The sequence below is a fragment of the Vanessa atalanta genome, chromosome 5, assembly GCF_905147765.1.
Source record: "Vanessa atalanta chromosome 5, ilVanAtal1.2, whole genome shotgun sequence".
Lineage (NCBI taxonomy): Eukaryota > Metazoa > Arthropoda > Insecta > Lepidoptera > Nymphalidae > Vanessa > Vanessa atalanta.
Window position 1 is genome coordinate 7,343,044 of NC_061875.1, and position 15,942 is coordinate 7,358,985.

At 33.4% G+C, this 15,942-nt stretch overlaps 1 protein-coding gene across 10 annotated transcripts in view; it reads left to right on the forward strand.

Moving 5' to 3' along the window:
• The first annotated feature begins 458 nt into the window (after positions 1–458).
• Positions 459–15,942, forward strand: part of LOC125063932 — an 81,412-nt gene continuing 65,928 nt past the window's right edge. For 6 of the 10 annotated variants that reach the window (XM_047670649.1, XM_047670641.1, XM_047670646.1 and 3 more), the window contains exons 1-15: positions 459–541; positions 1,113–1,260; positions 3,178–3,362; positions 4,165–4,283; positions 4,648–4,778; positions 4,927–5,009; positions 6,469–6,627; positions 6,895–7,025; positions 7,724–7,906; positions 9,446–9,560; positions 12,212–12,431; positions 13,135–13,348; positions 13,666–13,852; positions 14,136–14,192; positions 14,645–14,756. In XM_047670649.1, coding sequence (XP_047526605.1) covers positions 1,151–1,260; positions 3,178–3,362; positions 4,165–4,283; positions 4,648–4,778; positions 4,927–5,009; positions 6,469–6,627; positions 6,895–7,025; positions 7,724–7,906; positions 9,446–9,560; positions 12,212–12,431; positions 13,135–13,348; positions 13,666–13,852; positions 14,136–14,192; positions 14,645–14,756 — 2,006 coding nt within the window. In that variant the 5' untranslated portion in view covers positions 459–541; positions 1,113–1,150. The remainder of the gene's footprint in view (positions 542–1,112; positions 1,261–3,177; positions 3,363–4,164; positions 4,284–4,647; positions 4,779–4,926; positions 5,010–6,468; positions 6,628–6,894; positions 7,026–7,723; positions 7,907–9,445; positions 9,561–12,211; positions 12,432–13,134; positions 13,349–13,665; positions 13,853–14,135; positions 14,193–14,644; positions 14,757–15,942) is intronic. The other 4 variants (XM_047670653.1, XM_047670644.1, XM_047670648.1 and 1 more) reach the window with 3 other exon arrangements.

Consider the following 15,942-nt stretch of genomic DNA (forward strand, 5'->3'; position numbering starts at 1 on the left):
AACACGAGGTAAAGCACTTCATCCGCTGCTACAACTGATATTTTTTTTTGAATCATTAATCCGAAATCAAATATTCATAGATCTCTAATGTAGTTGCGAATGATTTTCTTTACGAGCATGCTTTTAGTGAAATGGTATTAATGCTTATAATAATGTAAAATAAATAAATATTTATGACAATATTTAAAGTACTTATAAACATTCTTACCGTGTATTGTAAAAGAGTTTTTGTGTGTTAATAATTTTTTTTTGTGTAAATGTATCGACTACCAAAATGTCTTACTAACACCGTTACAATTAAAAGTTTCTTAATAATGATTGCAACACGGAGCGTTTTGGAAAGTACTGGTAAAGATGTTTATTTTAAATAATAAAAGGAGTACATTTAGGTTTACGTAACAGCGATATTCAATGTGTATATGGTTGCAGCATGGAGTAGCGAAACATCATCACAGACACGGCACTCAGCGCTCGCAGAGTCTTAATCGTGGACACTCGCTCTCGCGCTCCGATGGCACCTGGTGACATCACGGGACCACGGGTATTTTAATTTTTACAAAAAATTAAATTATATTAAACACTTAGGTGGAAATTTATATTTAACCGGCTTTTAAGAAGAGTGAAGTTTCGATTCGGCTGATTTCCTTGGTACGAAAATTTGAGTAAGAAATATATTAGGTATTCAATAACGAATCTGGTGTGAAATTATTGGATGTACGAGAAGTTCTGTGTCAATTGATTATGATATTTTTTATGTTTATTCATGTTCATTATTACACATCACATTATAATGTAAATTAAAATTATTTGATGATATAAAATACACTTATGTCTACCGAAATAAGGCAACTATTATGTAGTTTATAGTAATTAAAGACCCATAAGGGAATAATCAATACGTTCCGAGTTTTCTAAAACTGTAATGAGCTAATTTCGTACAAGTATATTGAGATTAATTATCCTGAATATTATATATGAATATTACAAAATTTTCTTTTACTTCCTTTTTTATTATTTTGATTAAGAATTTAACCTAATTAGGATTCCTTAATTAGTTGTAACAATACAGTAAAGGCAAATATTGAAAAATTTATTAAATAAAAATGTTATAGGCAGCGTAGTAACGTGCGCCGAGTGCGGCCAGCGCACGATGGGTAACAAACTATCATCGTGTTCGTGCGCGCCCATCCTCCGCAAGGCGTACCGCTACGAAGACAGCCCGTGGCAGAACTCCCGCCGACGAGATGGACATCTATTACGGTAACATTTTCCAAGCTACGTTATCAGCAATTATCATCATTCACGCAACCTATTAAGGGCAATCTTATCACATTTATTTAGGGTTTCGCAGTGTGTAACTGTAAAAAAAAAGGGATTTGGCGATATGTTAAGGGCGACTGGCCGCGTGACGCCAACCCCTTGTTAAAAATACTTTAGCTGGTGATTTAGTTTCTTTTACAACTCTTATGGACACCCAGGGGTTGATATGTCCACTCCAATTCGATATCAATTGAAATTATCAAACCATTCAATTCAATCAATTCAAACCTCCTGGAAAAAATATGCCTTATTTTTAAAAGCAAACTATTTAGTAAATATAATAATATCATTATCAAATAACTGTTTCAAATATTCTACCTTCAGTGTTTGCAACTCGCGCACTCTACTCATATTTTATTATCTTTTATAGTGTGATTAAATATTTCAGTTAGAAGTATTAATTTAAAAACTAATAACAATATTTTATTCTCTATAGGGTTATAAGCATACTTCTTATTTTAATATATGATATTCATTGCCTCGCTAGTTTAGTTCCTAGCTTATAAAATTGCAAATCAAGATCCCGTATTTAAGTCCCTGGACAGGCCAATAAAATGTAATTAGGTTTTTTCTGCCAAGAAATTCTAGCATCGCAACGTTTGGGAGTTCGCAGTGTGTCTCAGAAAGCACGTTAAGCGGTTGATTCTTTGTCTGAATTTCGGAAAACTGTCATTTTCCATCCCATTAGATAGGGAGGTTGAGGAAATAAACCGTGCATCTGTGTTCGCACGCACATTCGTGTGTTATAATGTCTCCTGCGCAGCTGTTTAGTCTCTGTTATGTGCGTTTCCGAAAAGGGTCACAACAGCATTATGATCATGAAAACTAAGCTAGAATTCATTTCGCACAACAATTGTAATTTTATGATATATTACAACCAGTAACGTCGTGTTAAAGAGCGTATTTGTTTTAGGGCTTATAATATTTGTTATTATTATTAAAATATTAATAACGAATAATATTTTATAGAAGTTTTCAAAATCAAATAAAAATATACGTCATGTTGCCCAATCAAACAATACTTGTCATTGACTCAATATTTAAGGAAAAAATATTATCATACGATCAGGCTATCAAGTTAATTATGATCACAATATGTATATTGAATTAAAAGGCTTACAGCGTATCAAGCTATCATTTGCACGAATACATATTACATACTAGGTTTCACAACAACTATAATAATTAAAAATATTTTTTTAACGGAATGAAATGAAAATTGAAAATCTGAATATTTGATGTAATTGTGGTAGTATTGTCGGTTTCTCGGCTATTCATTTCTCATGTGCATGTTCAGTAATAAAATATTTATAGAGTAACCCATGCGATGAGCACGTAATCCCAGTGGAGACATTTGGTTCATACAAGAATATAAAATAATGATTGTGTAATGACTTGCTTATTGCGTAAGTTTTAGTCCTGCTTAATTTTTTTTACAAAATCTATTGACGATTCCCGAATCCTGATATTCTAGCCTCAAATCCAAATTCAACAAAAAAAAAATGAACTATAAGATTTTTATGTCCAAAATAATTTGATAGCCCGGAGTTAACAGATAGTTTACTGTTAAACTTTTGTGCCACGAAAGGTATGTTACGCCGTTGCGTTAGTCATTCACGTGTCCCTCTCTGGTTGTGTTGGATTGCCATGCAATTAGACTATGACAATTGAGGAAGAGACTTCACGGATGTTCACTTCTACATACTTCTACATTAGAGTACTTTAATATGTCTTGCGTTGTTAGTTAGCTTTGACATTAGCCGCCGACGTCTACATTTAAGTTATTTAAAAAAAAAACAGTCGCCTCATTTTTTCTGTTTTATAAGATTCGAACAAATGTAAATGTTAAACTTTCAGACTATGGGCCGAAGTATTTCACGTATCAGCAAGCGGCGCCGGCACCGTAAAATGGCAGCAGGTTTCCGAGGACTTGGTGCCAGTGAACATCACCTGCATACAAGATTCGCCCGAGTGCGTGTTTCACATCACTGCTTACAATTCGCAAGTCGACAAAATTCTCGACGTCAGACTACTGCAACCTGGTATGTTTGCACTATATATATATATATATATATATATATATATATATATATATATATATATATATATTTCAATATATATAAATAAGATATTTACATATTTAATATTTTCATGAATAATTTAATAATTATTGATTATTAATATTAATTCGATAATAATATATTCATAAATATGATACACGTAAAATTATATATTTATAGTTTTGGGTTAAAAAAAAACTGTTTTTAAAATCTCATTAACATTTTGATAAATTTTAAATTGATCCAAATGTTTTGTTTTAAACTACACAGTAGTGACTTTTACGAGCAAATCCAAAAGTAGCAATGGCGGCCGCTGTAACCTAGTTTTAAATTTACACTAGATGGTATAATTGACCGAAATTCACATATACGTGAAACTGAATATTGAATCTAGTATTTCCTTTTGTACGCTGGAAGTTATTATTAATTCGAAAGTCTTGTAATCAAGCGATTTAACGTTATCTCTGTATCTCTCTAGCTTCACTCTGTGTAATCATTGAAGTGCGTTATTGATTTAAACCTACTCTTACTTCGTAACTATTTATAATTCATTCATTTCGACGTGTATAGATCGTTTTAACGGTATCTGGAGCACAACGTAGCGTCTTGGAATATAAAATCGACATTTACGATTTAAAACACACTTAAGATTTATTTCTAAATAAAATTTGGAATGTCATATTATTATTTAAGTACAAATATGAATCATTTAAATATTACGTCACTGTAAATATTTAAATATATTTGAATAAATAGTATTAAATAGTTTTATAATTTCTTTCAGGCACTCGCATCGGCCAGGCTTCAGAATGCTTCGTCTACTGGAAAGATCCAATGACCAACGACACATGGGGTCTTAACTTCACTTCTCCCATCGACGCTAAACAATTCAGAGAATGTTGCGTAAGTTGTTTTAAAGACTACTAAGAAACGGATATTAAAAAGAAGACAATTTTATTAAAGACTTACTACTATTGATATTATACGATACGTTTTATATGTCTATACAAAAAGAGGATTTGCGAATTAGTACAGGTGATATAAGGAAACTGTGTTTGTAATTTGCTTTTAGATTTTGAAACGTCACTCATGAAAACAATACACTAAAACTCCATCTTGATTTAAGTAATTCATTTTTCCACTTCGAAAACTTTTGATATTGAAAAATTTGCTTTGTCAGTTCACGTATTAAGCGTGGGTAATGTAAAAAGTAGATTAAACATAAAATAAAAACGGTTAACGAACTGCTGCCGTTTTATGCTTTTAGTCACCGTCATTCAAATTCTCACGTAAGGCTTCATCGAGCTACAGCCTCAAGTTGGAGCCACCGGGCAGTAAACAGAAATTCAAAACCAAGAGGAAACCAGTATCTACACCGGCCAGTCCAAATCGATCAAGGTAACTAAAAACCAGATAAGCTTTATAATATAAATCTAACGGACAGTTTTAAGATTTGTTGAAACAACCATGAATAAGATACTTATTTTTAATAATAACTAATTAAAAAAAAATATATATATAATAATTATATGCTTACCTTTTACAGTCTAACCTACGGCCGCGAACCACAATGCACCTGCATGACTCAAGAACAGTATGCCAGGTTAAGGGCCCAAGATCCACGATACCGTGAGTAAAAGTGACATCGCAAGATGAATTATTTTTTATTTAATTTACTTTTTGGTAGGGCGAGCTTCTAGGCACGTACGACCTACTGATCACATATTCTACTACCAAACAGCAGTACCTAGTATTGTTGTGTTCCGATTCAAAGGGCTATTGAGCCAGTGTAATTTCAAGCACAAGGGACATAACGTCTTAGTTCCCATGCCTGGTGGCGGAATTGTGATATAATATTTATTACATGTCTATCGATTGTCAATCTTAAATAATAAAAGGATTACTGTTATAAAGAATTTCAAGTACACGAGAATAGGTAAATCATCCCTGGGAATCGTTAGATTTCCTAATAAGGATGCACTAATAGGGAAACACTTGTTCATTGTGAGAAAAAAACATATTATACATAATAATTATTATACAAGCCGAAAGCTGTAGTCGATATGCATATTTTTATTTTCGTTTATTATTCCAGTAACCGCGCACAGACAGTAAGAATTTAAAATTAGAAATGATGTTGTAATATTTTATGCGAGTGGGTATAATCGACTTCATCCAGATGTATCTTGAATTGATAATTCTGGAGTCTCGTATAAACATATACAAACGTAGAAGTATGTCGTTAAAAATTAGCATATTTGTTTAGTTGTTTTAATGATAGACATGAATAACCAGAAATGGATCTTTTTAGCGACACGGCTGATGCAGTAATACGAAATGTCTTTTTTTTTATTGATATGATTTATGATGATTATGATAGGTAGAACAATAAATATTTGTTGTTAATGTCAGTTTTTATTCAATATAGATATTAATTTCGGTTCAAATATGTTTGAAGACCTGAGATTTTCTCAGCCGGTTCTTAACGGCTAAATAAATTCCACAAATATTAAGATTCTTTGAGGTTTAGAGCTTTTTAGAAAATACACAATATTATTCACACAAATATTAATTATTTTGATAGCATTTGATTGACATGATTATCCTCAAATTTCAGTAACGCTGATTCAATTCGGATTGAATGTTCGGCTGTAGTTGAATTCTCGCTGACATCAGTCAGCGAGAATAGACTACTATCATAGTAAGAAATCGACTACTATCATAGTAGTCGATGACGCAATAGAAGATCAATCGGCATTCAAAATTTAGTCCGATTATTAATTAATCATGACTTTGCTCTCTTTGCATTTTGTTTTAAATATTGACAGTTATTGTTATCGTCTAATCTCTAATCAATTTAAATTAAAAAAAAAAATACTGAAATAAGAATTCGTAACACAAAATATCTTGACTTACGTTCTGTCTCCAGCATTTGCAGGTCCAATAAAAATATTGTGCCATTAGTCACAAAAAAGCCTATTAACATCTCTGAAAGTTTACTTTCAGTATTGATATGTAAAATTTAAAGTCAAACTGTACAATATTAGAAAAGTTTGACAATCAAGAATCCTGTGTTCTTTTGGAATAGGCTCGTCTACTCTGCCGCGTACAACTACACGTGCCATTGAAACAGATGCGGGAGCGAGTGCCGCCGGCCGCTCCGACAAGGTTGCAGCCGCAACCTCTTCTACCTCGCTCTATGACAACGTCACCAGCTCTCAACCCGCCAATCAAGCGCCACCTAAACGTAATTTCTTCTGATTAATTTAATAAGGAATTCTGTCCAATACAAGATTATATTGATGGATTTAAAAACAAATAATAATGATTATTTGTTTTTAAATCCATTCCATTCCACAATTGTTTATTATTTTATTATGATATATTTTTTATTTATAATTATAATCATCTATTTATAATTCACAGATAGCTTAATTATAATATTATACCTCCTTATAGTTATGTTGTGTGTTATACAAACATTGTTTTTATTATTCGACCTTTGTTCCTGCAGCGGCTGCTCGGCAAACTGATACTCAGCCACCTACACGTCCTCCAAAATCACAGGAGACCTCGACCATGACGACTAACACCTCAACTGCTCCAAAGACCGTTACTGCTTCTGTAGGCACACATGGCACAAATGTGAGTTCATTGATCGTATTGCTTACTGTTTATATGGAATGTTGTGCCAGTTAACGTATAACATCAATTAATAATATTAAACAATGTTATATTTTATGTTCAAAGTATTTCTGTGAAGGCACGTTTTTTATATGCTTTTGTTTAATAAAACCTTATTAGTTGGTATGAGTCAATTATTACAACTAAATTTTAAATTAGTTCCACCAGACCGATTCCCAAAACATGTTTGTTATTATTCAGCATCAAAAGGACCAATCATTTGGGTGCTGAAATCATGAATAAACATTAGTATAATAAATTTACTACATTTTTGTAAAAAAACAAAACTATAACGAAAGGTGCTTTTTGTATACTATTGTTAATTAATACATCAAGTATTCAGATGAGTAATCGGTGTTTATTTAAACGATATTTTAATAAAATTCATGCAAGAGGAAATTTAATTTATCACAACGCACATAATTGTTCCAAAATTAACGTAAAGATTATGTGCGTTTATCTCATAGCATGTAGAAATATAAACTACTTCTTATTATTAAAATTAAGTTATTAATTTAATTTTTAAAATAAAGTATAAAAAACTGTCGACGCGGTGTTTTATTATTTCTTTTATATAATATATCTCTCTCGCCAGTGTTGAATGTAATTCTCACTATTTCATACTTCACACATAGTAAAAGCTTTTTTATATATTTCAGACCAACGAAGAATCTCAAACAAACAATGGCCAGACAACTCAGCATGGTCAAGATCTTAAATCAGAAGGCGTTCAAGCAGGAGGCACACTGACTTCTTCTAAGTCTTCTGGTACCTCCACACGCTCCAAAGATCATCTGCAACACATGCCTAAGAGCGTCGATTACGGCGATGGAAACGAGTCTGTGAGTGTTTGTTTTTATTGCTTTTGTTAAAAATTAAGTATCATAAAAACTTACCAGAAAAAAAAACAATGCAATTATCAGTAAAATTTTGACATGAATATGCATCCATTTTGACAAATGGCAACAATACGGTTTTGTGAGCTTACCCCTGACTTGTGAAGTGAAGTTTCTTATTTCTTATATACTGCAAAAGTATTTTCTGTTTAAAAAAATCAATCTCCTAATCTGAGTTAGTTAAATAATATTACTTTTAGACGGTGCTATTCTCGCTTTAAATATGTTAAATATACCTAAAAGGCACTTAAAGTAGTGTCAGAAATGTTTAAATGTTAAGTAACGCTTCGCAAATAATACTGCGTTGCTTATTTAAAGAAGAAAATGAATATTTTCTGCATGGTTCACGGTTTCGGCACCGTGTACATGTACATGTACACTGTAGCAGGATCATTCCACACGTGTTCAATCCTGTTTAAGCGAAGCTATTGGTATTTTTTCGTAAATATCTGAGACATGTTTGTTCTTGAATCAAAATTAAAATGAAACAATGTTTACCAATGATGCATTAAACAACCAAATTTTTTGTATTATGTATTTGATAGTTCAGTTTTCTATTTCTATCGATTATTAATATGTAATAATAGGCAATCTGGTAGTAGTATAAAGATTGATGCAAGACTAATTTGATGTTTTAAGTGATACATTTTCTGAAACTTACTTCCTAATCTACACTAGATAAACGGATTACTCTAACGTTTTTTTAATAAGCAGCATTTTATAAGTTATTGCAACTATGCTGTTCTTACATTTTGGAAACACTTTAAATAAATTAATAATAATAATATTTGCGCGCTGTCACCTTTTTGAGAACAACCTTTGAATAATTGTATAGTACTTAATAACAGTGTAAATGTCTCACTAGTCAAGTGAAAAGTTCTCGACGGAAATTTTTATTTGTATCCCGATTCAACATATGTATTTTTCATGGATAAAGTTATTCGAATAGTTTCCTAAATTCGCTAATATTTTCTATCATAGAGTAAGATACCTAAGATTGCGATAGAGTTCTAAAAAGAACAGGGTCGACCGTTTTTATACCTGCTAGCGAATTATACAACTATAAAACAAAAACAATTTGTGGAGCCGTGTCATAACATCATGAAAATCTGAGTTTTAATAGATGTCTTTATTTTTTGCCGGATGGGTAAATGGGCCACCTGAGGGTGGTCACCACCACATTGACGGTATAAGAAATAATAACCATTCATTACATCACACCAATGCGTCACCAACCTCGTAGCTAAGATGTTATGTCCCTTGTGCCTCTAGTTATATTGGCACTTCACCCTTCAGATCAGAATACAAAAACTCTAAGTATTGCTATAGTGGTAGAATATCTGATGAGTGGTTGGTATCTACCCAGGCGGGCTTGTATAAAGCCAAGTAAAACGTAATAGCTATTAATATTTAATATTTATCCTAAATACCAATTAAATTGACTGGTAAACTATTATATATATCTTTCATTATTCTGCTTTACAGTCTCGAGAACAAGACCGGCATAGAGAACATACTATGCACAACCACAACGTTATCAATAACAATACGTCCGGATCGCGACGTACAAAGTCTAAGAGCACAGAGGATATGAATATGGGTAAGACTTTTTTCATTCGCACCAAAAGTGGTTAAATCCTGTTTTATTAACTAAGCTACCGGGGCATGAAAGGACATTTACTACGGCGTTTCTTTCAACTAATGGGCACTGGGCTTTGCTGAATTAAAAAAATCCTAGTAGCCTATTATTAAGTTAATTTTAATTTTGTATTAAGCTTATTTATTATTTTAGGTTTTATAGAATACCATGCCTCTAAAATAAAATATGTCCGTTTATCGACCTACTAACTACTAGATAAGTTCTCTATAATAGCGTTAAATTTATCTATTTATTTCAGTACTCAATATTGACAATAACGTTAACGAATCCATTTCCAAATAACCTAAGTAGTCATTTTTTGTATAATTTTTCCTCAATGTGTTATATTATATTATTTTTGAATTTTTTGAATTTTTTGAATTTGCACTATGAAGACGGGGCTAATCATTTTACAGGATTTTTAATTTAATCATTATTTATTTGAAAAACTTTTTAACGAAACCTGATAATTTGTGACTTTACAAAAAAATACATGACTAAATAATTTGTAGTTATGTTTTTGTTTTTAAACCTATTTTTTTATCTTTGTAGTTAATGTACCTAAAACGACAAAGATAAAAACTTTTGACATTCAAAAATGCTGTTAAAACTAGCCGAAAATATAAGAATTCACGATAAAATTTTTCCTACTAAAGTAAGATGCAGATTTCTTCAATCTATTGCCAACAATCGTTAAATTTTGTATAAGATTTTTACCTTGTATTGATGTAGATTACAAATGTGTACTCAATGGTTTTCCATACTTAGGTTAAGATGAGAATAGGCCACAAAACCAAAACCTAGGTGAATTTGTTGTACTACGTCTCGTGGAACCATTTATAAATACTGTTCGAAACATCATCACAGATATTTATTTTTTTACCTCCATTAGTTTGGCAATAAATTACTTTCAAAACGCATTACAATTGTTGGTATCATGAACAGGTCATGACGTGAAATTTCATCGTATGCCATATCGTATATATAAAAGTAGCGAAATGATATAGTCTTGATTATTATCTTCACTGAGTATTCAGATGATTGCACACTTATAATATATCAAGGAAAACTGACCTAGAATGCCTTATTGCTGTATGTCGAAGATGGCCCTAACAATCATTTTTTATTAATATTTAAAACCTAGCGAGAATTCTTACATATCGTATGAAATGAAATCTATAAATAATAACCTACCAGGGTTTGCGTTTCCATGTGAAAAATCGATGTCTTTAATTTCTCATTCATCTTTACACGTCTAAAATATTTATTACATCGGAAATGTAGTCATATTATGTCATTCCTAGTCTAGCTATCGATCTAACGTCAGGCATTAACCTCAAACCTCGTGCACCATTAACCGCAATCCAATGTACCGCGTTAGTCGGTATATACTCGGCTGTTTATTTACAAATGTCATTTGGTCATGTTTTGGTTATTGAGAGCCGAGGTGACCCAGTGGTTTGTACACGTGAATCTTAACCGAGCCTGCCTGTTATAACCTAGGCAAGTTCTACCAGGCTGTCATGTACTTGAGTACGAAACTGTACTTGAGTTAACCCAACCACATCGGAGCATCTTGGTGAAATAATTTACAAGCCTCAAGAGTAAAAGGTGGCCTTTGCCCAGCTGTGGGATGTTAAGAGATTATTTTATGCATATTAATGCTTCTTGCCTTTAAAAAACTGCTAATATGTAAATCATTTTGTCGAATTATTTTATTTGCCTTAAGTAGTATAAATGAAATTATTATAATCGGCGGTTGTTCATTTAAGTTCGAATCGAACGATATGTAAATAATTCTACTTGAATAAATTACTACTATCAGTCACTATGTGACCGCCGAGGACTACTCCGAAAACGTCTTACCGTAAATTAACTATCGTTGGGTGTCATGAAACCAATTATATGAAATTTAATAAAATATATAAAAAAAAAAACATTTTATCATATTTTCTTTATTCTCTTAATAATATAGATATTTACGTATAATACCTTAATTATGTAGGCTTTAAAACATGATCTATAAATACTGTGACTGAATATATTTCTATCGATACACTTTGTATAAAAAAATCGCATTACACTAATATTCATTACAGTCACACTATAAAATTAATTTACCAAAATTTTAGCTATATTCTATTAATCTTTTTAATTTATATTTTTGGCAGTAGCCAAGTAGTAATACTTTATATTGTTGTATTTTTGTTTGAGTTGAGTGGTTGACTTACTTTTCTACGAATTCTATTTAACTTTAGAGCCTTAAAATTGGCACATTTATCTTTATGTTGAATATTTCAATAATAATTGTGAAATAGTTTTGAAAACAGCCCTACGTGTGTATTTAGGTTTTGATTATAATATATATAAAAAAAAATTATATGACTTGAATTTGGCTGAAGCAAATAACAAAGTACAAACAGTTTTATTCGATCCTCTGTAGTTTAATGATAATATTTATTTTGAAAAGAAAATAATCCATGATATTATATTATATTTCTATTATTAAATAAATATTTTTAATAGGAATAATAAGAAATCTTCTTCGAGTCATTCATGAGTTTAATATTTGATTGATACAATAGTAAATTTAAATAATATTCCCAATTTAGATTCGAGCACACTGAAACGAATGCTGAAGCCAATGCCGTCAACGGAAAGCCCAGTGACCTCGCCGGAGATGGGCCGCCGTCGATACGGCGGTGCCGGACCGTGCCCACCGACATGTGGGTCTCATGGCCATCGTCACCCACAGCACATGCACCATGGACACTACGCTCACGTCGTCAACAACAATAGCCGACAGGGCTCACAACGGTATTCTTCGGCTAGGTGATATATACTTATGTATAAATAATTAACAAATGCTTTAAAATACACTCAGTAAAAATATTATTATTTGGTATCGAATTAATAACATAAAAAGATAATTTATAAAAGGTTATAATATAAGCTTAAAGCCGACGAATTGATATTTGCACATAAAATTTATGTTAAACTAATATACTAAACAATATTCACTTATGACGACCTCCGTGGTCTAATAGTGTGTACGCCAGTATTCATGGCCACGCCACTCTGAGGTCCCGGGTTCGATTCCCGGCCGAGTCAAAGTAGAAAAAGTTCATTAGTTTTCTATGTTATCTTGGGTCTGGGTGTTAGTGGTACTTCTGATTTTCCATAAGCTACTTACATTGGGATCAGAGTAATATATGTGATGTTGTCCAATATTTATTATTATTTTTTATTTATTCAGACCTTGTAGTCTAGTACATAGCTTATACCCTTTACTGTACTACAGGGTATAAGCTCTGTAGTTAATGCCTACACTAGACTATCTAGAAGTAGTGTCTACAACTAGACCAATTTCACAAAAAAGAGCATGACGTAAGGTACGCATTTATATACAAAACATACTACTAAAACTATCAACCCTGCTATGTTTATCGTGAGAAATGAAGGTCTTTACAAATTCGTCAAAAAACGAATGTAATTATTAGTAGGAAACTTGTAATTAAATGCTTATATCTCGTAGCCGAGGCGTGGGCGTGGGCGCAGCCCCGAGCGGCTACCCGGGCCGTGGCCTTTACCTGGAGCTGGGTGGCGGCGAGCGTGACCTGTCGCCGCCGTCTGATAACGTCATGTTCGATAACCAGTGCTACGCGACGACGCCTTCGTCTTCCAATGGGAACTCCGACCAGGAGCCGTGCCAGCGCCGCGACCGAGACCCTAGGCAACATCACCACGGAGTGAGTATATTGTACAATATTATTCTCGTTCATATTATGATACCGCAACCTATGTATATATACAATACGTGTTATTTCTATCTAAACAAAGTACAGGTTACGTTAATAGCAAAACATTTTTTTAGGCAGTATGTATCTTAGCCTAATATGTAAATTCATATTTATGTAGTATTACAATATGAAAAAATAATAATGTTGTCCAAATAAAATTGGTTTTCTTTATTCTTCTTAGTATTACATCTGTATATCAAACGATATTTCAAAAGGTTAAGAGCTTGTAATGTATGAAATCCTTACAAAGGTGTGTCTGTCAACAGCAAAAGCCGTGCCTGTCGCGCCAGGCGTCGCAGTCCAGCGCGACGCCGGCCCCCGGGTCGCCGACATCGCGGCTGCTGCTCGAGTATGAGATGCACCTCCGCAATACGCTCGCCAAGGGTATGGACGCCGAGAGTTATAGCCTACATACATTCGAAGCTCTCTTGAGCCAGAGTATGGAGGATTTGGGTGAGATATCCAAATTTATGTGCTAAGTACAAAAGTTGCACTTTGAATAGATAACTTGCAAAAGACGAAGAGGCATGACACTTATTGACGTGATTCTCTTAGTACTCGTATATTAGAGCTAATGCTATGTTATGGGATTATTGGATATCGCTAAGCACTTGAAGATATGCACTTTTATCTGAACTTTCACATATTGGGTATATACTCTTAAATAATAAGTACACACTTTTAATTTAAAAGAAACGCAATTGCATTGATTAACATGGTTCTCTTTCTGGTCTAGAATACAGCGACAATATGCCGCCTTCGAATCAGCGAAGTCCGTACCCACCACGTCGACGTTAGTATTACTATTATTATACGTAGTAAGATACAAAAGTACCAATTTTTGTATCTTACTTTTCTTTATATGTATGTGTAATGCAACGAAATCCGTTTGACAGAAATGGCTTTAGGAAACCTACTTACTAATTACCTATATAGTAAGCCAAGTTTTCTCCATCAAAATAAATTGTAGTTGACACAAAAGATGGTGAATATAACAGTTTTCTGGGATATCCAGGTATTTTTTTCATGTAGTATGTCTTCTCCAACAGCATAAATGCTAGTTGATACACATAACGGTAAACAGGATTGGTTCTTTGTGTATATAGGACGTTTTGTGAAATATCCGTTAATGGTCAATGGTAATCAATACCAGGCTTTGTAAATTGTATAGTAACGCTAGTCTCTATATAGTAATGTATTCATAATGTTCAAAACAAAGTAGGCGATCACTAAAATGTCCCCCAGGCCCCGCGTCGCAGTGCTCGGGTGCGGGCAGCCGCTCGTCCACGCTGCCACTGCCGCACCGCCTCGCCGAGCGCCCGCACCCCTCCCGCGCCGATCGCGACGGATACTACAGGTACCTCTTCGCTCATAATCTTCCGCCGTTACCCCGCAGTGGCTTTTGATCGTCTTTTTTATGTAATAGGTAGGCGGACGGTCAAATGGGCCAACTGATAACAAGTGATCAGCACAGTAAGCAATTCACACCAATGCGCCACCAACCTTGGCCGCTAAAATGTTATGTCCCTTGTGCCTACAGTTACATCAGTTCACTCAAGTACTCACTAAGTATCGCAAGCCTGTCTGTGTAGGTGCTACCTACTCAAGGTAGCACCTACACAGACAGGCTTGCACGAAACCCTAACACCAAGTATATATAACAGTGTATATAACTAACTATAATAATTTATTCTATACGATGTCGCTATAAAATATTTTAATTTCATTAATACGTTAATGAAATAAAGAAGTATAGTGTCATTACTCATGTACGCAGTTTTCGTTCTTTTCTTATAGAAGTAATATCATTATAACAATATACAAAAAAATATCATTATAAGATAGTTAATTTACTCTAATTCTATTTGATGGGGACTGCCTCATTGTTCAAGTTGCTATACGAAGTCGCAGTTCTCGAGATCCTGGGTTCAAAGCTCAGGTCGACCTGACCGATAAATAGTTATTGGGCTTTTCTATAGAATTTCTCAATAAAGTAAAGTGTACTTAATTCCAATTTCGACTTCACCCTGAAGTCGAAATTGGAATACACTCGTGCCTTGGAAAGCACGTGAAGCCCTTGGTCCTGCGCATGGAATCCTTCCGGTCGTGTCAGATTGGACTATGAAAGTGAGGGAATAGAGAGTGCACCTTTGTTTGCGCACAATAATATGTCCTCCGTAGATGGCTGGTCTCACTTGAGATTGATCTCACATAATCGGCCAGGACGACATCATCATCATTTAATGGGACATCGATTTTTATAACCAAACATGGTTCATGTTTTTGGTGTATTGTTAGTCCCTTAATTTATTTTTAATAAAAGTACCCGATGTAACCTTTGACCCTGTAGAAATAGTCGCTGGCTTACGCACAATAAGATACCAAAAGTTTCATCGCAATCGGACTAATGGTATAGAAACTCAAGTCACAAACCAAGAAGATTCTTATAATTAAAGATTGTAATCTAATAATTTTGCTGTGAATGTATTGATAACTCATTATCTTAAATTAGTCTGGTAGCTATAGCTGATTTTAATATTGCA